The 27,608-nt window shown below is 42.9% G+C and overlaps 3 protein-coding genes across 3 annotated transcripts in view; 2 read left to right on the top strand and 1 right to left on the bottom strand.

Moving 5' to 3' along the window:
• The window catches only part of limk1a (LIM domain kinase 1a), a 526,526-nt gene that overhangs the window by 209,724 nt on the left and 289,194 nt on the right, over nt 1–27,608 (bottom strand). The window lies entirely within an intron of this gene.
• Nucleotides 585–13,983, top strand: ccdc92ba (coiled-coil domain containing 92Ba). Its single transcript, XM_023980764.2, has 4 exons — nt 585–1,060; nt 2,472–2,629; nt 5,545–5,592; nt 8,408–13,983. Exons 2-4 carry the CDS (start codon nt 2,494–2,496, stop codon nt 9,217–9,219), a joined length of 996 nt encoding a protein of 331 aa, XP_023836532.1. The 5' UTR covers nt 585–1,060; nt 2,472–2,493; the 3' UTR covers nt 9,220–13,983.
• Nucleotides 22,395–27,608, top strand: part of LOC111959275 (clustered mitochondria protein homolog) — a 30,062-nt gene continuing 24,848 nt past the window's right edge. The window contains 1 exon segment of the mRNA XM_070437532.1: nt 22,395–22,748. Coding sequence (XP_070293633.1) covers nt 22,625–22,748 — 124 coding nt within the window. The 5' untranslated portion in view covers nt 22,395–22,624.

The following is a 27,608-nucleotide window of genomic DNA, read 5'->3' as shown; positions in this document are numbered from 1 at the left end:
AAAATGCGCCGGAAGTAGTAAAAGGGGCAACCTGCTCTGAGACCAGGTTGACTCTCAATGATTGACAGACTTAATTCATGGCCTAATTATTATGCCAAATGTTGAGAAACAATTTAGAAACGTAGATCATTTCCCTATAGTCTTAACAGCTAGGCCTATCCTTCAAGCCTAGCAAGACATTGTCACCCCCCATCAGGTCTGAAATGACTGGCATTAGCCTATGTCAGGTTGTCTCAGGGGACACGTGTCAAGAGCAATGACCTTGTCCATGGTCCTGAAATTGAGTCAGTTATTTGCCGTGTACTGTATATTCTCAAAGTAGCCCATTTGATATCGTAAGAGGCCTGGCTGGAATAAACAGGCTTTGGTGCCACCTCAACATTTGTCTAACCAAAAGTACAGTCATTTTAATATTCACAATTTTGGCTCTCCTGTCCTGTCTCTGCCTAAGTTCGAACTACTGCTATATCGATCCTGGCAAAAGTCGATATTGGGTTCGGCCACTTCTTACAATAAGCTGCACTCTAGTCGTACGATCATCTCGCGTGTTCCGGTCACGATGTCTTGTTTTCATCATACGACAGTAGCCTACAGTACCAGCTTAACCAGCGCAACCCAACGGACGAGGGAGGAAAGGGATGCTGCGCCTGTCGAAATGTATCGCGCTCCGTTTCAATATGTTACACAGATGTAGGCTACAATCTACTTGCGTATGGTGACCTTGTTATGAGTATTTTTTTTGCAATAACTTTGACTGACGCAGCGAGATGGTGCGGCAGTAAGGAATAGATATTTATCCTGTTGTGCGATGCGTCGCTGATCTGCATTTTTTTCTGCATACAGGCTATCCTTGATAGATTCGTCGTCTTTCGTTCTTGATACAACGTTGTCGCCGGCAGATAATGTTGAATTGAGCTCAATTATTGAACGAATAGTATAAATGGTTTTGGAACATTCCTGGAAAACAATCATGTATCGATCGAAGGACTTGTTTATAGATCTTATGAATTTCATATAGTAATTCTGTTGGACTCCATTCAAAATTATCTAAAATAGCACGGTAAGCATGGATCATTTTCATAACATTTCCACATCTATTGAGTGTATTGTAGGCATGTAATCTACTGATAAATGGAATTATACTGGTATTAGGACTGTCAACAACCGTAACCTACCAAGCATATTGCGTTGGTTTCTCCCATCTCTCTATTGGGTGATCAATGAACCTTTTACCGCATGACCTCAATGGTGAACTCATACACATCTTGCCTGACATCACCATCATCAATCAATGTGGGTTTTTATTTATCTTAGAATATATGGAGACTTCTGTGTTTCTCTTGTTGTAATGCTTAATGAAAATGTATGTCAGGTGGTATTCTAAACTGCATTATAAAGTAACATTAAATAATTAACCTACAGTGAAGGTAAATAAAGAAGGGGGAAAGATACTGCAAATGCATCATTACACACACACACACACACACACACACACACACACACACACACACACACACACACACACCCACTACATTTGTAATCCTTTTATTATTGTTCATCATTAGTAGCAGAAAAGGGACACTTATACACATGCAGGTATAATTAGGCAATAAGGCACTAAGTGGTATATATATGGCCAATATACCACGGCTAAGTGCTGTTCTTATGCACGACGCAACGTGGAGTGCCTGGATACAGCCCTTAGCCATGGTATATTGGCTATATACCACAAACCCCCGAGGTGCCTTACTGCTATTATAAACAGGTTACCAACGTAATTAGAACAGTAAAAATAAATGGTTTGTCATACCCGTGATATACAGTCTGATACGAGAGGCTGTCTGGATCTTTAACTTAAAGACCCTTGCTCCCTTCGGTCTCAACGTGGACTTTGATCTGAAGCCATTTTTGTGATTGTTGTTACTTTGCCATTGTGGTTGTTTGTGGGCTTGTGTGGTCTAAAKTGAGTCTATGATCGTATGCTATCCATTTGTATTTTTTGTATGCTGCTCTTTCTATGCCATTTTAATATTTGAGAAATTAACCAATGATATTAGGCCACTCTTGGCCATGATTACAGACACCTGTGTGTCTTGACACTATATAAACGAGTCATCCCGCAGTGTCTGTGATTGTACCCTGATGAAGACAGCTTGCCTGTCGAAACGTTGGTAAATTATTATTTTTTGCATCTGAGCTCCTAGAGTGTGCGGCTCTCCTTTATTTGTAAGTTTTCTACTCCGCTAGCCAGCACCTCGCCTAAATAGGTGTGCGTTTCTTTTTCTTCTAGATTATACAGTCTGATATACCACAGATGTCAGCCAATCAGCATTCAGGGCTCAAAACATCCATTATTAACCACGTTGCATCGTGCGTAATAACAGACCTTAGCTGTGGTATATTGGCCATATACCACACCTCCTAGTGCCTTATTGCTTAATTAAGGCCCTCTGACCCCGTTCTCTGTGCAGGGTGCAGTACAGGTGTGTCATCATGGAACCTACAGGCTCCACCTTGGACATGCAGATGAAGAGTGTTGAGAGGAGTACAGTGTTTCTCAGACAGGAACATCTCACCCTACTGCATGGCCTACACCTGGAGATCCTGTCCTTGCAGAAACGATGCACCGGTGAGTCTATATATCACACACACGCACACACGCACAGTTACATAATTTCCTGTCAGTGACTAATGTATGGTGTGGTATGTATTTAATCAGGCTTTGTGGCAAGCGATGCGGGACAGAATCCATTTAAGAAAAAATACCACTCAATCTCTCTCTCATTCACACACACACACACACACACACACAACACACACACACACACACACACACACACACACACACACACACACACACACACACACACACACACACACACACACACACACACACAATACATAATCCATAGACAGATGTCATAACCCATATGAAGGGGGCTCAGCTCTGTCCACTTGACACGTCAGCAGCAAAGAACAGATCCAGAGAGCAAGAGAGAGAGAGAGAAGGGGTGGTCAGATCAAATTAGACTAGTGGAGTAGACTGTGACCCTCTTTACAACAGCAGTGTTACTGCAAGCCAAGCAGAGGGAGCCCTCACTGCAGAACAAGATGTAGCCAAGAAGGCCATGAAGCATCCCTATCGATGCATCTCTTCTCTGCTCTCGGCTCTCCTACTGTTGAGTTAAAGGGCATCACCACATAGTGTTATGGTTTGACTGACAGACTAGGCCTATACACAGCAAAGATGCTATAGCCATCAAATCTTAGATTCAAACGCAATGTAGCCTACTGTACTAGTCTCTCAGCGCAATAGTTTCTTGGGACTATTAACTTTAACAGAGCAGGTTTACCTCAGTGAATCCTCCCCCCACTACAGCCAGGGTTTCCATGAAAGGGAGCCACAGGTCAATACCTTCCTGTTCCTGGCAGTGAGGGGGTCTGATTCCTCCTCTGGATTCATCCTCTCTGCTGTGGTTCATCTATTATCCTCCTCCTCTTTCATCCTCCCTCCCTCCCTCCGTCCGTCCGTCCGTCCGTCCGTCCGTCCGTCCGTCCGTCTGTCTCTGTCTCTGTCTCTGTCTCTGTCTCTGTCTCTGTCTCTGTCTCTGTCTCTCTGTGGAGGTTGATGGGATTTGCTGAGCAGGCAAAGGAGGGTGATAGGTTAAAGGATTTATTGTGCTTATTTTGGGAGGTAAACTGTCTATTCATGTGAGTGAGAGGGCATGGGCAGGGAAAGAAAATAAATACTGCACAGTATACAGTATTTTAGTCTTTGTCCTTGAGGGCAACCCAAGCATGGCGTCTGTCTGTGCTGACTGGATAAGTGCTTAGAGTCCACCCAGATAAACAGAATCAGTTTAACTCAATGTGATTACTGTATGTCCAGTCTACACAAGGCCCTAATCATGTATGTTTGAACTGTCTGCAATCAAGTTACTTGACAGACTAGACGCAAACAAATATATTGGACATGCAACGCTTCAATAGCACTACAATTACAAGTAGAGATGAACATGAGTAACAGGGATCACAGGACTGTCCCGAGAACACTATTCACATTTCCTGAAAMAATGTAATGAAAGACACGAGAAATTACACAATTTCCCCCCCAATGGTAGCACTAATGCAGGCCCTACACATGCGCAGTGTCAGATCAGCAAAAAATAAAACAGCAGATTATACAAACAAATTGTCACATGAAGCCTTTAGTCTAGCGCATTGACTTCACACAAAGTTGCCATAAATTCAAAGTGCACGCATAATTGACACTGCCGGACTGCACACGCGACCCGAATGCAGTTAAACCCTACTGTAAGCCTGTAGACTACAAAATAACGTGTGCCTCTTTAAGCTGTCATTGTGAATCTTCAGACAGTCACAAATTTGATAGGCTTATACACAATTCACTACATAGGCATCTCTGTCACAGGCATGAAGTCTGTTAACAATTCGGGGAGGCATGAGGACAATTCTATCTTCTCCTGTCCTAGAGCCTAGGCTATTTTCCTTTCCAGTCCCAATCCTGGTGAAACCTAAAATCCTGATTCCTGTCTTGCATGAAAATCCCTAACTTTATTCTGTAATCCATRGGTTGCATTATCAAAGCACGTCTCTCGCCTATGCATGTCAAAATACCGCAATAACATTTCCCCTGCTTCTCTGCGCTGACTCATAGCCTAGCCTACTAGCTGCCCTTATGAGTGCTGAGGAAATATTCTGTTGAAGAGTATTTTGCTCCACTCATACAGGAGTAATAAAGACCTAGTGCGCAATAGTTGTGTATTTTTGGGGTGATTTATCAGGGGGTGCTGCAGCACCCTCAGCACGCGTACTTCCCGCGGCTATGATTGGCACTTCCGATTTTTGCGTTATTTCCCTGACTCTCAGGTTAAATATGAATTATTCCTGGTATTGAAACTTAGTCGATTTTTGGGAAAATATGAATCCCTAGTTTTGTAAGGTACTGGGTGTCGTGAGTGTGAAGTCAGGCGCAGGAAAACAGAGAGTTCAATATAGTACTCTTTTAATGCGCACACGGTGAACCACGGCCACCCCACTAAACACTGGGTGCTCAAAACAAACTGCCCCAGACACGGGGAACGAAAACAGTCCAGCACTATACACGAACATAAACCAACACGTTCGTCTGTATCAAACACCAGGCTTACAATGATCAATCCCTCACAAAGAAACGGGCGGTCCGGCTGACTATTAAAGCCCAACTAATTACAACAAACTCAAAACAGGTGTAAACAATAAACACATAAGGAGGGGGAGAAAAGAATCAGTGGCAGCTAGTAGGCCGGCGACGAACGACCGCCGAGCGCCACCCGAACGGGAAGGGGAGCCGGCTTCGGTCGGAGTCGTGACAAGTTTCGATCAGTTTTAGCATTTAGTCTTTCAATGAGACACATACCCGCATTCCTTTCTTTTATATTTTTAAATTCCTATTTCTCTCCTAGACTTACTCATATTACTAATTTCTGTCTCACACATTAATCATTCATGTCTCTGTCTCATTTCTTGTCTCTGTTTTCTCAGAGTTGACATCTGAGCTGAATGTGAAGCCTCCAGGCAAGAGTGAACTGGGTAAGTTCTGTGTCTCTCTTTCTCTCTCTCCCCCCTCTCTCTCTCCAAGCTTGGCTTGGTGACACTGACTGTTTGTCCTCTTTGGCTCATCACTCCAACTCCCCATCTCACCCTCATGGCAGTATCCCTCACTTTACCCATCCCCCAAGGGACATCCCTGTTATCAACCTCCCCAAACAATCTCTCCCTTCTCCCCTCTCCCTCTCCCCCTCACCCATAAAGACCGTATTCCATAACAAATCATCATATAGGGGATTCACATTTTATGGCTTGATCTGCTGTTACCAGGAAAAAATATAGGAGGATGGGAATTGGGTAGATTGGCAGCAGAGTTCAAGTTCATGAATATGAACCATCAGACAAAAGGTTGTGTATGCACCTTAATATTCCCTTAATAGGTTGTTTGTTGAATTAGAATGTCTAGATACAAGATGGATATTATGCTAATATCTTAGCTTAGATAATTACAGAGACAGAAGGGATGGGAGGGAAGGGTGGTGGAGAGAAAGAGAAAGAAAGGAGGAGATGGGGGGTCATGCCCATCTGCAGCCCATTAGAACTCATCAGGGCCCCCCTCTTTTCCCAGAGCAGTCCATCCCTTGCTCTATCACTCCGCCACAGCTCCCACTCCTCCATCCTCGCAAATTGATCCATCCATTTTTACTCCCCTCTCATGTTCCTCTGTGCACTGGTGGAGGGATCCAATTACAGTCTGTTTGCTGAGACAGAGAGGTGGCGGGACAAGGGAGGATGGTACAGTTAGGGGGGCACAAGAAAGTGTTAGAGGGACAGTAAGAGAAAGAGAGAGAGATAGAGAAAGTGGTAAAGAGGGAGTGAGAGAGAGCGAGAGAGGGAGTGAGGGGAGAGAAAGAGAGAGATAGAGAAAGTGGTAAAGAGGGAGTGAGGGGAGAGAAAGAGAGATAGAGAAAGTGGTGAAGAGGGAGTGAGAGAGAGCGAGAGAGAGGGAGTGAGGGGAGAGAAAGAGAGAGATAGAGRGAGTGAGAGAGAGAGGGAGTGAGGGGAGAGAGAGAAAGTGGTAAAGAGGGAGTGAGAGAGAGGGAGTGAGGGGAGRGRARGAGAGAGATAGTGAAAGTGGTRAAGAGGGAGTGAGAGAGAGCGAGAGAGAGGGAGTGAGGGGAGAGAGAGAAAGTGGTAAAGAGGGAGTGAGAGAGAGCGAGAGAGGGAGTGAGGGGAGAGAAAGAGAGAGATAGAGAAAGTGGTAAAGAGGGAGTGAGAGAGAGCGAGAGGGAGAGTGAGAGAGAAAGAGAGAGAAAGGGGGGAGGGGAAAAGGATGGAGAAATGGAGATTAGATTACATAGCATTTTCTATATTTGGAGCATGACCTCACCACCCTGGTCTAGTGGGCGACAGTTAGACAGAGACCAGGGAGAACTACACCCAGGAGAGAGAGAGCTGGGGTTACCCAGAGAGAGGGGGAGGGGAAAGAGACATGAAGGGAGGGAGGAAACAGAGATGGAGGAAGAAAAATCTGTAAAATAATGATTGTGATCAGGAGAAGAATTAAGATAGAGGGATGGAGAAAGAGGTATGGAATGAGAGAGACTGGTACAGAGAGAGGGATTAAGAGGGGTGAGAGAAGAGAAGAACAAGAGAAAGAGAGGAGGGTGAGAAAGGAGAGAGGAAGGGCTACTTATATGGATATCAGGTTCCTCCTATTCTAAACGTAATGCAGCAATCCTAATATAGGCCTAACGAATATCTCTACTGATCATTTTACAATGRTTTCATATCAAAGTTTCAACTAATCACAGCACATTTTGGGGGATTCTTCCTTCCCATCCGTCTTCTTTGACCTAATTCTTGGGTCAACCAGCGTACCAGAGGCTGTGGTGTAATTCCTCTCCCTTTGCACAGCTGTCTAAGTCCAAAGCCACAGCTACAGTTAGGTCTGACTAAGGCTTTTTTCCTACTAGAGGGATTTCAATGTGATGGAGAACCGTAGGTTTGACCAAAAAGCACAGCAAATGTTGTACGATGATTTTAAACTGGCGGTTAAAACTGGATGCAATGATGTTATCACTGCCAATTCCTGGTGTAATGATGACATCAGTGCAGCCAATTTTGTCCACTGGGAAATAAGTTATTATTGGGTTGAGAGGGCTATCAGTATGTTACTAGATTGAATGAAATATCGGCCACCAACCCACCAAAACAATCACCTTCCTTCCCCTCCCATCACACCACCACTGCACGTGAGCARTCTGCCAGTCTGCTATCTTCAATCTCTCTCTATAGTGGGTAAGTGGCAGCAGATGGCACACCCTGCCAGTGGCCATGCCGTGGTTGGTAGGGATTGGGTGGTGGCTACTGGCAGGGATTTCCTCAATGGCTCTGTAATCCTTTGCACATATGTGCTCAGTCTTCTGCCTTTGTCCAGGCAATCCCTAAACCCACATACCATTTCCTATCTGCCAGATTATCCACAAATGTGCGTTGAGGGTAAATTGGTGATTTAAAGCAGCAAGCGCTGGTCACATTACTTAATTTCATATCCATTTGACTGACTGGATCACATCCAGGCTGTGTGTTATTTCTCTGTATGTACTCTATGCTCTGTTCTCTGGTCCTATGTCCAGATGAACAGGGGGTTGGGGGATGGGGTTAGGAGTGCTATGTGTGGGCAATATGTCAGCATGGGTAATAGATGCCAAGTACACACTGCCCTTAATGTAAATCCTGGCAGCTGCATTTGGGGCTTGTTTTTCTGTCTGTATGTTAGTCATCTGTCTGTGAATCTCTGATGATTTGACTTGTGTGTGCTTATCTGTTTGTGTGTTTGTGTGTCTGTCCTCAGACCTGGCGGAGGAGGAAGAGCAACTGGAGGCCCGCTGTCTGGAGGTCGAAGATCGCCTGGCCGAGCAGCAGTGCACCCTGGGAGAGCTGCGTAAAGAGCTGACTCACAAGGGGGCGCTGGTAGGCGCTCTGCGGGCTAACCTCAAGGACAAGGAGCGCCGCTTCCTGGACGAGCTGAAGAGCCGCAGCCACCGCTCCACGGTGCTCAACACAGAGCTGCAGAAGCAGACCGAGGCGGCAGCCTACCTCTCCTTCCAGCTGCACGCCGCCCGCCAGAAACTGCACCACCAGAGACTGCAGCAGAGGCAGCAGGCCCTCAGGGAGAACCGGGAGAATAGGGATCATCATGGGAAACCCCCTGGGCTCCAGTACAGCCAAGCAGCCGAGTGGGACACCGCCACCTTTTCTCCATTTTCTCCTCAGTCGCCCTCCGGTTTCTCCAATGCCTCCAACGCCAGCTCCGCCATAGCCTCCCCTGTGGTAAAGCCTAAACGCAGGGGCAGCAGGGCCACATCAGGGCACCAGCTCCGGGCGGAGAGGGCCAGGGAGTGTGTCCCCCAGGAGAAGGTGATGGGCCCCGCAGAGCCCACCGCCATGCCTGACCCAGCGCTGTTCCTCCACCCTCACCGCAGGCACCACAGGTCCAGGGCCAGGCATTCCCACTCCCCGGCCCACAGACAGCCTCCTCTGGTGGGGGAAAGAGGGGAGGAGGAGGGGGGTGGAGAGGGGCCAATGGAGCCCCAGGGTGGAGCTCCTCCTAGAATGGCAGCCACGGCCACAGCGCCACCTGCTGGCTGGTCAGACCAAGGCTGAATAGCTAGCCACACTGTGACCATCCCTAGAAATGCATCATCATTACTATCATCATAATAATTGTCATCATCATCCCTATGACCGTCTGATTTTATTAATACTGTAAATTGCCCATTGTCCTACACCTTGATCGAATTGATTCTGAAATGAATATAGCATTGTTGATTATAATCCTATTAACTCTAATGACTGGTATTTAGATGTATTGCTATAATGAACACTTTTTATAATTATACATTTTGACATGACCTGAATTAACTCAAACTCCCAGGTGTACGAACACCCAAAGGGGGTTGTTGTTACTAATCACTTCACGTCAATGTGTGGAATCATGTAGTTGAATGCATTTACACTGGCGTCGCTCTATATAACGTTATTATGGGGCCTTATCCGAGTGTGGCGTCCTTTGTGGAGGTTAGTTTAACCTATGACCTACCTGTAGCCTTAGACCACAGCACCTACTGTGCAATTACCTTACCTTACTGTGTCGTTTTAGGGCCAACCATAAATCAACACTGGGTCACCSTTGTAGAGAAAATGTGACTGACCTCTGTTGCGCTGAGTCACAGTTGGGTAGCGTTTGAGCATCTGCATCTGTGTATGTCCTTGCTGTGAACACGATTGATTTTCAGATCTTCATTGTTGGCCTTCACTGGCAAAGGTCCCACAGGTCCAAGCGGGGTAGTCATGCCGTCCTATCCCACGGAATCTTTCTTTATTCCATTGGTCATACAATAGGTAGGCCTACAGCACACTATATATGTTATACAATAATTGAAAGTAACATTAGTTCACTGGCCTGACACAAAAATCTTAGTGGGTTTCAAATAAAATGTGCCTCTGAACTTTAAAAAAAACGAAAAACATATTAGAGCCGATGTCACAAAGTGCTATACAGAAACCCAGCCTAAAACCCCAAACAGCAAGTATTGCAGATGTAGAAGCAGAGTGGCTAGGAAAAACTCCCTAGAAAGTCAGAAAACCTAGAGAGGAACCTGGCTCTGAGGGGTGGCCAGTCCTCTTCTGGCTGTGCCGGGTGGAGATTATAACAGTACATGGCCAAGATGTTCAAACGTTCATAGGTGACCAGCAGGGTCAAATAATAATGATCACGGTCGAAAACAGCAGGGTAGCACATTCGGTGAACAGGTCAGGGTTCCATAGTCGCAGGCAGAACAGTTGAAAATGGAGCAGCAACACGACCAGGTGGACTGGGGACAGCAAGGAGTCATCAGGCCAGGTAGTCCTGAGGCATGGTCCTAGGGCTCAGGTTCTCTGAGAGAAGAAAGAAAGAAAGAAAGAAAGAAAGAAAGAAAAGAGAAAAGACAGGGAGAGAAAAGAGAGAAAATTGAGAGAGCATACTTGAATTCACACAGGACACTGGATAAGACAGGAGAAATACTCCAGATATAACAGACTGACCCTAGCCCCCCGACACAAACTATTGCAGCATAATTACTGGAGGCTGAGACAGGAGGGGTCGGGAGACACTGTGGCCCCGTCCAACGATACCCCCAGACAGGGCCAACCACAGCCCCAAAACCACCAGGGGGATATCTTCAAACATTGATGAAGCTATTGGATGAGTTAAACTGGAGTTCCTGGGTAAATAGGAATAGGTTGTAATCTCGCAGATGCTTTGCATAAACAGGACACTTTTGGGTGATAATGCATTGGGACCAGTTTGGCYAGATGTTTCTCTCAGGTTTTGTGAGGTGTGTGTAATACCGTACACAGAGAAGAGTGTTAGATTTGATTTGAATTTCTTCTTTGTGTTTTTTTTGGCTGATTTGATTTCACTATTACTAGTCAAGCAAAAAGGGTTGTTCGGGCCTTCTGGCAGATTTGTTTCTAGTCTCAGAGAGCTGAGAAGAGAAAATGCTCAGTTTCTTAAATAAAAGGGTCATATTGGTTATATACACGGTAGATTTCAAGCTGTGTAGACAGCAGCTGTTGAAAGTCATTATTTGACACAATGGAAACAGCCAATGACATTGAGTTGCACTTGGCGGACCCTAGTGGTGTAGAGACAGAATAGCACCCAAACAGATTAAGATGTGGGGTGTCAATGGATCTGAAGATTTAGCCTAATCTATTTGACTTTTTATGAGCTTTTAGTTGATGAAATTGGTGGATTTTACATTCAATGTCAGATTCTTACATTTTTAAACCATTTATCTCGGTAGGTAATATATCATAACCCTTATATGAATGTAAATATATATATATATATTATATATATATATATAGTCTGATAATAACTAAATATAACAGGGAGRTCATTTAAAAAAATWWAAAAAAAGTCATTTAGCAGACATTTACAGTAACTAAGTGTATAGGTTTTCATACTGGTCCCCCGTGGGAATCGAACCCACAACCTTAGCAGCACCATTCTATACCAACTGAACCACACAGGAAGTGTCATCTATGGATTATTAAATAAATGTAGTAAAATGGAATACTGTAAAAGGTATTAGAAGGATATGTTTTATTACAATTGTTTAACTTAATATTTTTTATGACTTATTTAACTGATTGTTTAATATATTATGTTTATATCACATAATGTTATAAAACTATTATGTTATTTTCCGTATTTATCTGTCTATAAGGCATTTGGAGGAGGCATTGTCATGGAATGCCGTTGAATAAGTGAAGATGGGTTGAATTCAGTGCATACATTTAACATTGTAAAAAATCAACAATGTAAGAAGAGCCTGCCTCATTACTGAAAAGTAACCAACTGTAACCGTTGCTGGCAACAATTGCTGTCAAGCCCCCTAAAAAATGTCCCATGTCCCATAGGCACAACTTTCTTTCTGTGTACAAAAATTCAGGGAGGTTCTGCCATGGTGCCCAGATTCATGGTCAACGCCTTCATAATGTAATTTAACCCTTACTGCGCAAGCAATTTATCATGACTGTGCACTATTTCCTCAGCTTCCGAGAACACATTCCCTATTCAATATCAAAATTACAGTAACATGGCAATCCTCATTGAAAATGTTTTTATACAGCACATGTGATTCTTAGGGAACTAGAAGTTAGACTGTTAAGCTTTCGTTTAAAGCAAACATCCTTGGATGATGTACTTGTGATATACCTGTGCTTATAGTGGTATAGGTACAGATGTGGTCTGTGGCTAGAGCCAGCCATGTCCAAAAGATATCCTTACTTTCGCAGGGACACATTCTACTCTACAACTAAGCAATAAGAACAGAGAAAACTGACACTTCAAATCTTACACATTTTGGACATTGAAATGTGTAAGAGTGACACACTGATACGTTATTATATCACAGATAAATAACAAATAAAAACACTATCCCTTTATTCTTAATCAAAATGCTAAACAGCTTTAATATCCTGTTGAATCAGATTGTGGTGAAAGATGTCTTATGATGACAATGATGAGCCAAAGAGGCCCAACACAGTTGTCTGGTGTTCTGCCTAAGAGTAGTCGCGCTGTGGCTATGCTGCGTAACGTTACAGCACAGCCATGCACAATTACATAGAAAAAAACGAAACGTCCCTTGTGTGCCACGAATGCTGAATACAATTATATTAGAATTTACTCAGCCAATTGTGCGTGGGGTTGGTCATTCAGTTGATCAAAATTAGTAAACCAACTTCAAAACGCAGGTCTCTGTGTGTGGCAATCAATATTTGTTTGCTCGTGACCAAAGGAATATGCACAAGACGGAAGTACATGCACAAGACGGAAGTACATGCACGAGATGAATGAATACTAACCGAAGTCTTGCAGGTGTTTACATGTTTTTGCGCATGTGCCAGGTGATAGAAATTGCAATGGCAGTACCGGCAGTCTAAAACGTTGGGTAAATAATACTTTCCTGTGGATATTCTGAAGGACCAACCTCACAACAGGTAGAGTAAGTTCAAATGTAATTTTATTGAACATTCTGGCTTGTAAGGAAACTTTGTTTCAGACTGTATACCAAGAATTCGTATCAGTCTGATTTATTAGGCAAGCCTTAGTGTTGAGTTCTGTCAATGTTATCCTCTTTCTGGATACCAGGGGAGGATGAATCATAAAAGTATTTGGTTGATTCTTCATAGAAAACTCATATCTTCCCCTCCTGCTCTCCTTTCTTCCTTCTGATGCTTTGATGAGGTGTCAAGTAGAACAGACACAGACAAGGAATCAAGCAAAGACTTTTGAGATCACCCCTATTATATCACTTCTATCTTCTATCTGGTTTCCAATTCCACATTTCCTAAAATGTTTCTCTATACATTTACTCACTAGCATGAAGAAAATTAGGACGGGGGAGACATTTGAATACATTTCTCCTGCAGAGAATGTCTTCCATTTTGATGAGCTATTTTTTGTTGTTGTTGACGCCCAGAGGCTATCCTGACAAAGTCAGAGATCACTGAGGTAAATCCTCAACATTATTTCATACTAGTGGGTGTCACCATTACCTCATCGCGAGACCATAAGCCCGACTCATGTCCGCTACATGGGCATTTTAATAAGTATTTGGTTTTAATATTGTTTGATATTTTTTGTCTTTTCAAGCAATAAAATGGCACCACTTTATACGTTCCCTCTGGCATACAACATAAGGTATAGAGTGAGACACTCTGAAGGCGCTTCCTCTCAAGACCCTGAGGTGTGTTGTGTCATATGGTCCCTTGCTGAGCACCCCCCAACCCCCGTCTCTACTACACTACTGTGTTAGCTTACTGTAGAGCATAGAGCTGTACACGTTATTTGAATAAAAGTTAGGTTTGACTAAAGTTTGTCTATTGTGTGTTGTATTTTTGAATGCGTTACCCTGGATTATCTAGTTCAATGACGAACACCAGCTCTGAAATCTAGATACATAAACTCAGCAAAAAAAGAAACGTCCCTTTTTCAGGACCCTGTCTTTCAAAGATAATTCGTAAAAATCCAAATAACTTCACAGATCTTCAATGTAAAGAGTTTAAATACTGTTTCCCATGCTTGTTCAATGAACCATAAACAATTAATGAACATGCACCTGTGGAACGGTAATTAAGACGCTTACAGACGGAAAAAAGTTAAAATTAAAATAAAATAAATTCCCGCATACAATGTAAGAAATTAAAAATGACCACACCCCCACACACACACCACAAAATACAAATAACCAAAACAAACACACCAACCCACAACACCCACAAATAGCTAGACAAACACAAAGGCTAGTGATACAGTGATGTAAGCAAATAAACCCAGCAACAAAAAAAAGAAACGTCCCTTTTTCAGGACCCTGTCTTTCAAAGATAATTCATAAAAATCCAAATAATTTCACAGATCTTCATTGTAAAGGGTTTAAACACTGTTTCCCATGCTTGTTCAATGAACCATAAACAATTAATGAACATGCACCTGTGGAACGGTAATTAAGACGCTTACAGACGGGAGGCATTTAAGGTCACAGTTATGAAAACTTAGGACACTAAAGAGGCCTTTCTATGGACTCTGAAAAACCCCAAAAGAATGATGCCCAGGGTCCCTGCTCATCTGCGTGAACGTGCCTTAGGCATGCTGCAAGGAGGCATGAGGACTGCAGATGTGGCCAGGGCAATAAACTGCAATGTCCGTACTGTGAGATGCCTAGACAGCGCTACAGGGAGACAGGAAGGACAGCTGATCGTCCTCGCAGTGGCAGACCACGTGTAACAACACCTGCACAGGATCGGTACATCCGAACATCACACCTGCGGGACAGGTACAGGATGGCAACAGCAACTGCCAGAGTTACACCAGGAACGCACAATCCCTCCATCAGTGCTCAGACTGTCCTCAATAGGCTGAGAGAGGCTGGACTGAGGGCTTGTAGGCCTGTTGTAAGGCAGGTCCTCATCAGACATCACCGGCAACAACATCGCCTATGGGCACAAACCCACCGTCGCTGGACCAGAAAGGACTGGCAAAAAGTGCTCTTCACTGACGAGTCGCGGTTTTGTCTCACCAGGGGTGATAGTCGGATTCGCTTTTATCGCCGAAGGAATGAGCGTTACACCGAGGCCTGTACTCTGGAGCAAGGGATCGATTTGGAGGTGGAGGGTCCGTCATGGTCTGGGGTGGTGTGTCACAGCATCATCGGACTGAGCTTGTTGTCATTGCAGGCAATCTCAACGCTGTGCGTTACAGGGAAGACATCCTCCCCCCTCATGTGGTACCCTTCCTGCAGGCTCATCCTGACATTACCCTCCAGCATGACAATGCCACCAGCCATACTGCTCGTTCTGTGCGTGATTTCCTGCAAGACAGGAATGTCAGTGTTCTGCCATGGCCAGCGAAGAGTCCGGATCTCAATCCCATTGAGCACGTCTGGGACCTGTTGGATCGGAGGGTGAGGACTAGGGCCATTCCCCCCAGAAATGTCCAGGAACTTGCAGGTGCCTAGGTGGAAGAATGGGGTAACATCTCACAGCAAGACCTGGCAAATCTGGTGCAGTCCATGAGGAGGAGATGCACTGTAGTACTTAATGCAGCTGGTGGCCACACCAGATACTGACTGTTACTTTTGATTTTGACCCCGCTTTGTTCAGGGACACATTATTACATTTCTGTTAGTCACATGTCTGTGGAACTTGTTCAGTTTGTTTCAGTTGTTGAAACACGTGTAAATATTTGTATGAACAAAACGTAATGTTAAGTTTGCTGAAAATAAACGCAGTTGATAGTGAGAGGACGTTTCTTTTTTTGCTGAGTTTACATATACATAAATACAGAAAGTATACACACCTCTTGACTTTTTCTAAATTTTCTTGTGTTACTGCCTGCATTACAATTGATTAAATTGGTGCCTCTTAAGGCACTGCATCGCAGTGCTAGAGGCGTCACTACAGACCCGGGTTTGATCCTGGGCTGTATCACAACCGGCCGTGATCGGAAGTCCCATAGTGCGGCGCACAATTGATCCAGTGTCGTCCGGGTTAGGGGAGGGTTTGGCCGGGCGTTCTAGCAACTAATTGTGGTGGGCCGGGTGCCTGCAGGCTGACCTCGGTCATCAGTTGAACGGTGTCCTCCGACACATTGGTGCTTCCAGGTTAAGCGGGCGGGTGTTAAGAAGCGCGATTTGGCGGGTCATGTTTTGGAGGACGCATGACTCAACCTTCGCTTCCCGAGCCTGTTGGGGAGTTGCAGCGATGAGACAAGATCAAAAAAGGTAAAGAATGTGTTTTATTAAATTGAGATGGTGACTGGCCTACACGCAATATCCCATAATGTCAAAGTGGAATTATGTTTCAAATAAATGTACAAATTAATCAAAAATGAAAAGCTAAAATGTCTTGAGTCAATAAGTATTCAACCCCTTTGTTATGGCAAGCCTAATTAGGTTCAGGATTAAAATGTGCTTAACAAGTCACATAATATGTTGCATGGACTCACTCCAATAATAGTGTTTAAGATTATTTTTGAATGACTGACTCATCTCTGTACCCCACACATACAATTATCTGTAAGGTCCCTCAGTCAAGCAGTGAATTTCAAACACAGATTCAACCATAATGATCAGGGAGGTTTTCCAATGCCTCGCAAAGAAGGACACCTATTGGTAGATGGGTATAAATAAAAAAGCCCATTGACATTGAATATCAAAAACATGCTTTGCAAACAACAGATGTAGACTAACAGTGAAATGCTTAATTACGGGCCCTTCCCAACAATGCAGAACACAAAAATATATACACTACCGTTCAAAAGTTTGGGGTCAAATAGAAATGTCTTTGTTTTCCATGAAAACATACATGAAATGAGTTGCAAAATGAATAGGAAATATAGTCAAGACGTTGACAAGGTTATAAATAATGATTTTTAATTGAAATAATAACTGTTCTTCAATTTGCAGCAATTACAGCCTTGCACACCTTTGGCATTCTAGTTGTTAATTTGTTGAGGTAATCTGAAGAGATTTCACCCCATGCTTCCTGAAGCACCTCCTACAAGTTGGATTGGCYTGATGGGCACTTCTTACGTACCATACGGTCAAGCTGCTCCCACAACAGCTCAATAGGGTTGAGATCCGGTGACTGTGCTGGCCACTCCATTATAGACAGAATACCAGCTGACTGCTTCTTCCCTAAATAGTTATTGCATAGTTTGGAGCTGTGCTTTGGGTCATTGTCCTGTTCTAGGAGGAAATTGGCTCCAATTAAGAACCGTCCACAGGGTATGGCATGGCATTGCAAAATGGAGTGATAGCCTTCCTTCTTCAAGATCCCTTTTACCCTGTACAAATCTCCCACTTTACCACCACCAAAGCACCCCCAGACCATCACATTGCCTTCACCATGCTTGACAGATGGCGTCAAGCACTCCTACAGCATCTTTTCATTTTTTCTGCGTCTCACAAATGTTCTTCTTTGTGATCCGAACACCTCAAACTTAGATTAGTCTCTTCATAACACTTTTTTCCAATATTTCTCTGTCCAGTGTCTGTGTTCTTTTGCCCATATTATTATTTTCTTTTTATTGGCCAGTCGGAGATATGGCTTTTTCTTTGCAACTCTACCTAGAAGGCCAGCATCCTGGAGTCACCTCTTCACTGTTGGCGTTGAGACTGGTGTTTTGCGGGTACTATTTATTGAAGCTGCCAGTTGAGGACTTGTGAGGCGTCTGTTTCTCAAACTAGACACTCTAATGTACTTGTCCTCTTCCTCAGTTGTGCACCGGGGCTTCCCACTCCTCTTTCTATTCTGGTTAGAGCCAGTTTGCGCTGTTCCGTGAACGGAGTAGTACACAGCGTTGTACGAGATCTTCAGTTTCTTGAATTTTTTTCCGCATGGAATAGCCTTTATTTCTCAGAACAAGAATAGACTGACGAGTTTCAGAAGAAAGTTATTTGTTTCTGGCCATTTTGAGCCTGTAATCGAACCCACAAATGCTGATGCTCCAGATACTCAACTAGTCTAAAGAAGGACAGTTTTATTGCTTCTTTAATCTGGACAACAGTTGTCAGCTGTGCTAACATGATTGCAAAAGGGTTTTCTAATGATCAATTTGCCTTTTAAAATTATAAACTTAGATTGGCTAACATTGGAACACAGGAATGATGGTTGCTGATAATGTGCCTCTGTACGCCTATGTAGATATTCCATAAAAAAATCTGCCGTTTCCAGCTACAATAGTCATTTACAACATTAACAATGTCTACACTGTATTTCTGATCAATTTGATGTGATTTTAATGGACAAAAAATTAGCTTTTCTTTCAAAAACAAGGACATTTTTAAGTGACCCCAAACTTTTGAACGGTAGTGTACATTTATAATAATAATAGAAGAAGAAAATAGTAACACGAGGAAAAAATACACAATGAGCAATGATAACTTGGCTATATACATGGGATACCAGTACTGAGTCGATGTGCAGGGCTACAAGGAAATTTAGGTAGATATGTACATATAGGTAGGGGTAAAATGACTAGGTAACAGGATAGATAATTGACAGTAGCAGCAGCGTATGTGGTGAATGTGTAAGTGTGTGTGTGTGTGTGGCGAATGTGTGCCTGTGTGTTATGTGTGAGTGAGTGTGTGTTGGAGTGTCAGTGTATGTACAATACCAGTCAAAAGTTTGGACACACCTACTCATTCAAGGGTTTTTCTTTATTTTTACTATTTTATACATTGTAGAATATTAGTGAAGACATCAAAACTATGAAATAACACATATGAAATCACGTAGTAACCAAAAAAGTGTTAAACAAATCAAAATATATTTTAGATTCTTCAAAGTAGCTGCCCTCAATGACAGCTTCGCACACTCTTGGCATTCTCTCAACCAGCTTCATGAGGTAGTCACCTGGAATGCATTTCAATTAAAAGGTGTGCCTTGTTAAAAGTAAATTTGTGGAATTTCTTTCCCTCTTAATGAGTTTGAATGTGTGGGTAGAATYCAGTGTGTGTACATAGATTCAAAATTAGTTAGTACAAAAAGGGTCAATGCAGATAGGCCGGTAGCTATTTTGTTAACTATTTAGCAGTCTTACGGCTTGGGGGTAGAAGCTGTTCAGGAGCCTTTTGGTCCCAGACTTAGTGCTCCGGTACCGCTTGCCATGCGGTAGCAGAGAGAACCCTCTATGACTTGGTTGGCTGGAGTCTTTGACAATTTTTAGGGCCTTCCCTATGACCCATCCTTGTATAGAGGTCCTGGGTGGCAGGGAGTTCGGCCCCAGTGATGTTCAGGTCCGTAGGCACTACTCTCTGTGTTCAAGCAGTTTTCATGCCAAGCGGTGATGCAGCCAGTCAAGATGCTCTCAATGGTGCAGCTGTAGAACTTTTTGAGGATCTGAGGGCCCATGCCAAATCTTTTCAGCCTCCTGAGGGGGAAGAGGCTTTGTCGTGCCCTCTTTACGATGGTGTTGGGGTGTTTGGACCATGATAGGTCCATAGCGATGTTGACACAGAGGAACTTGAAGCTCTCGACAAACGGTCGATGTTAATGGGAAGTGTTCGGCCTTCCGTTTGATGTAGTTCACGATAAACTTCTTTGTCTTGCCCACATTGAGGGAGAGGTTGTTGTCCTGRCACCACAATGACAGGTCTCTGACCTCCTCCCTTTGAGCATGGTGAAGTTATTAATTACACTTTGGATGATGTATCAATACACCCAGTCACTACAAATATACAGGTGTTCTTCCTAACTCAGTTGCCAGAGAGGAAGGAAAGCACTCAGGGATTTCACCATGAGGCCAATGGGGATTTTAAAACAGTTACAGAGTTACATGGTTGTGATAGGAGAAAACTGAAGATGGATCAACAACATTGTACTTGCTCCACAAAACWAGCATAAATTACAGAGTGAAAAGAAGGAAGCCTGTACAGAATAAAAATATTCCAAAACATGCATCATGTTTGCAATAAGGCACTAAAGTAATACTGCAAAGAAATTTGGCAAAGAAATTAACTTTTTGTCCAGATTACAAAGCTTTATGTTTGGGGCAAATCCAACACAACACATCACTCAGTACCACTCTTCATATTTTCAAGCATGGTGGTGGCTGCATCACGTTATGGACATGATTTTTTTTTTATAAAAAGAAACAATAGAGCTAAGCACAAGCAAAATCCTAGAGGAAAACTTGGTTAATTCTGCTTTCCAACAGACACTGGATGGCAAATTCACCTTTCAGCAAGACAAATATACACTGGAGTTGCTTATCAAGACGACATTGAATGTTCCTGAGTGGCCTAGATATAGTTTTTACTTAAATCGTCATGAAAATCTTTGGCAAGACTTGAAAATGGCTGTCTACCAATAATCAACAACTAACTTGACAGAGCTTGAAGAATGTTTTTAATAATAATGGCCGAATATTGTACAATCCAGGTTGTMACGTTCGTCGTCTGAAGATGAGGAATCATCGTACCAAAGCGCAGCGTGGTAAGTGTTCATGTTAATTTATTTAAAAAACAGAACACTAAACAAAAATAACAAAGAGAATGAAACAGTCCTGTCTGGTACAGACAGAAAACAACTACCCACAAAACACAGATGGGAAAAGGCTACCTAAGTATGGTTCTCAATCAGAGACAACGATAGACAGCTGCCTCTGATTGAGAACCACACCCGGCCAAACACATAGAAATAGAAAACATAGAACAAAAACATAGAATGCCCACCCCAACTCACGCCCTGACCAAACCAAAATAGAGACATAAAAAAGGAACTAAGGTCAGGGCGTGACACAGGTGTGCAAAGCTCTTAGAGACTTACCCAGCTGTAATTGCGGCTAAAGGTGATTCTAGCATGTATTGACTCAGGGGCTTGAATACTTCTAATATACACTCATATATCGAATAAAGATATATGAGTGTTTTATTGCTGGTCCCATGTTTCATGAGCTGAAATAAAAGATCACAGAAAGGAATATTTCTGTCTGTAATAAAGGTCTTTTGTGGGGAAAATCTAATTCTGATTGGCTGGGTCTGGCTCCCCAGTGGGTTGGCCCAGGCCCACCTATGGCTTCGCCCCTGCCCAGTCATGTGAAATCGGCCTAATGATTAGAGCCTATTGAAGTTATTTCAATTGACTGATTTCCTTATATGAACTGTAACTCAGCAAAATCTTTGAAATTGTTGCATGTTGCGTTTATATTTGTGTTCAGTATACATACATACATGTTTMTATTGAAGCAATAAGGCCCGAGGTGGTGTGGTATATGGCCAGTATATACCAAGGCTAAGGGCTGTACTTATGCAGGACGCAACGCGGAGTGCCTGGACACAGCCCTTAGCCGTGGTATATTGGCCATATATCACAAACCCCCGAGGTGCCTTATTGCTATTATAAACTGGTTACCAACGTAATTAGAGCAGTAAAAATGTTTGTCATACCCATGGTATATGGTCTGATATACCATGGCTGTCAGCCAATCAGCATTCATGGCTCGAACCACCCAGTTCATAAACATCAACAACAACATCATTGGAAGTGTAAGCCAATATGGGTAAAGGTCAACCTATTCAGTCCTATATCCCTGGTTCATCAGCTTTGATATTGAGTGCAGAATGTTTTCACCACCATATAGCCATAATAACCAAAGAATGAAGTTATACAAAAATTCTACATTTCGTAATACCAGTATGCCATATGTGCCATATGTGGTGACTTGTACAAGTCACCTGTCCAAAATAAATTCACAAGTTATAATTTTGTGATCCTAGATGCAACTGTTCATAAAAAAAGTTATTTGGCACACTGCGCTTCCCGTAGCCAGACGTTTTGGCCAAATATTTTTTATAATTAAACCAAGATAGACCACAGAACAAGAAAGGAGGTGGGCAGAGCCAAGCATTCTAGTATACATCTGCATATTTCCGTTAGGGAACAACGACTCTGTGTGCGTGTGTGCAATAACTAAATTTACCTTTGCACTCCTTCTAAAAAAATTTTTTTTTTACAACTTTTGCAAAGGATAAAGTTTACAAAACATAGTCCATACTGTTCATAGCATATTCTAGTTTTGGGAACAGAAAACTGTATTGAGATCCAATGTTTAATTGATGAGAACATTTGCAAAATGTGGGCCAAAATCCATCTCTTTACATCTTCTCCCACTGCCTACCAGTAGGCTTCCTCTCACTACCATATTTGGTAGTGAGTAAAAACGCCAACCGGATGCTTCACATTTATACATCCAGTGAAATATCTGTCTCATTCTTCTGTCTGTGTTTTGGGGGGTGGGAAAGAACGCAAAGAGGTCAGGAGGAGGAGAAACCACGTGTGATTGCCATGGTTCAGCGTTGACTGTCCTTCCGCTGTAGACTTGTTTTTGTAAGATCGTACCCTCTGCATGTAGCTGGCTAGCCCGTTAGCTAAATAAGGAGCATTTAACAGATTCACATAGCAATTTTGAACAACGGATTTTTGTTGCCACCTTTGACTAACTAGCTTCCAAATAATGGTGAGCAAGACAGATGACATCCCGGCGTCAGTACCCAACTGTAATGTTAACACAGTTGATCTTGTAGGAGAGACGCCAGACCGCAAAGAGACTACCAAGGCACCACACAAGGACCCTTGTGGTAAGCAACTAGCTAACGTTACGTAGTTATCAAGTTTGATAGAGAATATCCAGCGAAATGTTAAAGCTGTACCAAGCTGAATAACTAGTAACTAACGTTAACTAGCCTAGCAGCGGCATCGGTTGTAAACTATGAAAGTGTGCACATAGTAATGTTAGCTAGCTAACTGCACAGATGCAGAGTTCATTCAAAGTAACTTAGCCATCTCATCTGTCACTGAGTTGATTAGTCTGCTAACTAGCTGGAAATGCAGCAATGGGCCTCAGCATTCGAAACGGTTTTCTATAACCAAGATGAATTAATTCTCAATTCAACAATGACAGCTAACTACACCAGCCATTTTAAGCTTGTTTGAGCTGTTGAACTAGCTACGGTTAGTAGTTGTGTTGGCTAAACTAACGTTAGCATGTCGCTAAGTGGTTAGCTCTGACTATATCACGAGTGTTTGGCTAACAATCAAATAACTCTTAAGTATTTATATAATGAGAATATTGTAGCCAGGTGAGATGTTCGGCTAGCTAGTTAGCTCATTAGCTGTATAAGAAACAAAGACAACCCTTGTTGTGTAGTTGACTTGATGTAGCTAGTTAAAGTTAGCTAGCATAGAAATAGTTAGCTAGCCATGCTTGGCTAGCTAGTAGCAACGCAGCCAGCGGCGATGCTGGCTTGTTGAAGAAAAATGGTTGATATAAATGTGATTATAGAAATAGTCATGAGTGTATCCAGTGTCTTAACAGTGTAGTGCGAGCACTTTACGCACATGGGACCACAGCTGTTCTGTACCTGCGTGCAAGAACGAATGGACTGAAGGTCACCTTCAGTGGAACTGCACATTAAGAGAACAGAGGGGTTCTAATCGATGTGAAGTAATTTCACACGCCGTTTTTATATTAATAGAAACGTATTTGTTTCACTTAGTCCATCAAATGCATGCTATTGTTGTGACCAGATCACCAATGTCTCCGTTAGTTGGCGTGATACCTCCTCGGCCTCCCTCCTGTTCAGAACCAGAGGTTGGCTGTTCCTCGACCGGGAAGCGGAAGCTGGCCCTTTGAGAATAGTAATAGTGCATGCACCGTGAGAGAAGGTTGTACTTGAGACATTCTGAGTCATAAAGCCGGTAAGTGTCGTTTAAACAAACCGATATTCATTGTATGCCACCGATCGCTCGCATCATTTAAAGTATTGATGGTCGAGACAGTCACATGACGTACTACTGGTATAGGTTTGGTGAATGTATGGCCACTGTTGAAATTACACAACCGTAGGCAGCTTTCACGACAATGCCACAGCTTTCAGTGTCACATTTGACAGGACCTTGAGTTGCATGCATAGACGCCTGTGTTGGCACGACTATACCTTTACACACACTATAGTTAGTTCAGCTGTCACACTTTGGATAGGTCTCATCATTGTCACAATTATTGAGCGACCACTGTACTTGCATCTGTACAGATTGTTTCATTGATAGTAGGGACTCATTTTGTCACAGCCAATGACTGACATGTGTAATAACATATAATTTGTATCAGAATACAACTCTTTATTCCAGGTATTTGTAGGTATGTTATGTTTAATCAATTATTTGCATTTGTTTATGCAGATAATTATTTTGAGACATAAACAACACTTATGTACCAATCAGTATTTGTTGGACGAAGAAGCATCTTTTTAATTGGCTAGCCTACACCTAGACTAGAGCCTTGTATGTGCAGCACATCTGCCATCATGCTTTCTTCAAGTGAATATAAGTTCATATTGATGTACAAAGTGTTTGTTCATCATAGAGCTTTTGTCTGTTGGCAACGTTTGTCAGCTATTGACAAACGTTGTCAGCTATTAAGATTAATTCACAACTCCATAGGTAAGAAATTATCATTACCAACAAAATCATTATTTACCCCTAAACCACTTTCCTGTTCTTATCAACACTTCAAGATACTATCACCTCCTTGATCAGCTTTCTAATGCAACTCACCTCCCATTTAAGAGAAGCCTGCTGGACTGGATAAATGCCTCAGGCTTAATTAGAGCCTGTTGGATAACTACCAAGACACTGAGCTGTGTATCCTGCAGTACTGACAGTATTGTGACAGACAGCACATGGCAGACTGATGGGGGTTGAGAGGGTATGTTAGTGATTGTAACCAAAGAGGCTTAAATGCTCCTCAAGTGTCAAGAGGTGATCTTTATAGTCTTCATGTCACTGTCCAGACTCTCCACACCCTCCCTTCTAGCCCCATGTCATCTCTTGTAACGTTTTACTAACCTCAGGCCTTCGTAATCACAACAAAGAGAGGTATACTACAAAGCAGGATCAAATGAGTTAGCCAGCTAACTTTGATAAGCAACCCAAAATGACTTGATTTGCTTGTTCATGAAAACATTTTTTTTGACCATGCCCATTTCAAGATTGTCTTTCTCAAAAATATAAAGTTATATCAGAATATTTAGGAAGGTTAGCTGGCTAAATCCTTGATCCTGCTTTGTAGTACACCCCTCAGGTCTGAGGTCACATATAACAACCCATTCTAAAACACATCAACATGCTTCAGACAGAGGAGTCATTTGACTGGTTATGAGACCTCCCTGCAAAGATGTATGCATGACTCTTCAGGAAAGCTTTTCCCTCCCTGCTCTATCAATGTATCAAAATAAGGTTTGCCATCTTGTGGTGTAATAAATCTATCTATGTTGGACAAAAAAAAAGACCTTGCTCTGTGCCCCCCCCCTCTGCCAAAATGTTGTCTGTTTGGTTTCTTTTTGCCCTGGTCTGTAGGCCCATCATGTCAAGGTCTGCCATGTCAAGGGGATGGAGAATTAATTCATCTGTAGTCGAAGCAAGAACAGCGCTCAGTCTGTGGTAAACCTTGAGCAAAGATATAACAGCTTACAACAGACAGGGCAGCATGGAGACTGGTGGCTAGCTCTCTGGATTAGTAGGCCTAGTGGTCTTTCACAATTTTGCTTGAATAAGGACGTTAGTAGTGATCAAGACATTCACACCTCGAGGAAATTGTGAAATGATTGTTGATCTCTTGTAGCCCACTTTCTATTATTTGCCTAATTGATCTCTTTCGTCTTCCTTTCCATACTATCAGGGACCTAACTCTTTGACCCACTGCCCTGAATGAGACGTATCCTGGCGTGAGGATAAATTTGGTTACTGTGCAACCTGAGGATTGAGCTAAAATGCTAATGGTGGCACTGGATGGGGTGTGGAGGGGTTGTTTTGTCTAACTGGTTTAACTGAATGCTGGTCTGCTTGGAGTCCTTCTGCTTCCCCTCCCCCTCAATGATTTACCTGTTCAGGAGGATCAGAGCTCCTTGCTTGTGTAATAATCAACATTTTCCCTCCATTTTGTCTGGTTAAGGTTGGTCTTGTGGTTGTATTTTTTATTTAACTAGACAAGTCAGTTAAGAACAAATTCTTATTTACAATGCCAGCCTGGGAACAGTGGGTTAACTGCCTTGTTCAGGGGCAGAATGACAGATTTTTACCATGTCATCTCGGATTCGATCTAGCAACCTTTCGGTTACTGGCCCAACACTCCAACCACTAGGCTACCTGCCGCCCCACTAGGCTACCTTAGCACTATTAAGATAAATATTTCTTATTGAAATAAGCAAAGCCTTCAGTTGGATAGTCTGTATATGTAGACCCTATATGTAGACCTAACTCACCCACCGAGGCCAGAATATGCATGCCATTATGACAGAAGTACTGCAGCAGTTTGTGGATTCTGCTTTCCCTTCCCTCCATCTGCTGCCCTCTTCATCTGTGAATTGTGACCAACGGCATGAATCTCTCCTGTCTACACTACACACAGTGACATGAAGGCTCAACCTCCTAAAAAAACAAGTTTAGTTGGGCTAAATGTTTTGAGTAATGCAGAAGGTTGTGTAATATTGGACCCCATTCCCCACCCTTTCACCTCACCCCTAGTGCTCTGTTCTGTTGCTGTAGGGCCAAGTGGGTCTGTTTTGCAATTATTAGGCTACATGATTTTCATAGTGCTGTCTGGCACGTTGTACTCTTGGTTCTGACACTGTTGTAGTCTTGCCTTCTCAGTACAGATTGAATAGCATTGGCAGCAAGTATTCATACACACCATTATTTGAAGGCTCTTCCCCTACCTCTTCAATTCCACTTGAGAAACTTAAACTGTATACATTTTCATTAAATTGATGTGAGTCAAGTACCATGTTGAATTTTTGTGGGAGTTACAAAAATAGTCAAACTGAGCTGAAAAGTGAATCTTGAAGAAAGCAGAGGACCTTGAATGACCGAAGGGATTCCCGCTGTCTGTTTGTGAAAACTCTAAGAAAAATGCAATACCTTGGCCATTGATGGAGGGAGGAAAGAATTAATGGAGAGATGAAGAGTGACTTGGATCAGGCCAGAAATAGGACACCTAAGGAGAGAGACAGACTAACTGATGTAACTTATCAAATATGTCTGCTTCTACAACAGGGCAGGATGACCGGCCACTGAACCTGTTTCTAAAAACACAGTTGATCCCTTCACCTCTCTCCCTTCTGACCTACAGAAACATTATCCCTCACCTCCCTCCCTTCTGACCTACAGAAACATTATCCCTCACCTCCCTCCCTTCTGACCTACAGAACCACAGAGAAGGCTTTTATTTATTTTTTTTACAAAGCCAACATAGATTTATTACACCACAAGATGGCAAACTTTTTTGATACATTGATAGAGCAGGGAGGGAAAGCTTTCCGGAAGAGTCTTGCTACATCTTTGCAGGGAGGTCTCAATAACCAGTTCAAATGACTCCTCTGTCTGAAGCATGTTGATGTGTTTTAGAATGGGTTGTTATATGTGACTCAGACCTGAGGGGT

Source organism: Salvelinus sp. IW2-2015, linkage group LG4p (assembly GCF_002910315.2).
Source record: "Salvelinus sp. IW2-2015 linkage group LG4p, ASM291031v2, whole genome shotgun sequence".
Lineage (NCBI taxonomy): Eukaryota > Metazoa > Chordata > Actinopteri > Salmoniformes > Salmonidae > Salvelinus > Salvelinus sp. IW2-2015.
The sequence above is the reverse complement of the archived record's forward strand: the minus strand, read 5'-3'. Positions and strand labels throughout refer to the sequence as shown.

Coding starts and splice junctions, on each gene's coding strand:
- ccdc92ba (XM_023980764.2), top strand. CDS start 2,494: ATGGAACCTACAGGCTCCACCTTGGACATGCAGATGAAGAGTGTTGAG. Junction 2,630..5,544: donor CTTGCAGAAACGATGCACCG/GTGAGTCTATAT, acceptor CTGTTTTCTCAG/AGTTGACATCTGAGCTGAAT. Junction 5,593..8,407: donor TCCAGGCAAGAGTGAACTGG/GTAAGTTCTGTG, acceptor GTCTGTCCTCAG/ACCTGGCGGAGGAGGAAGAG.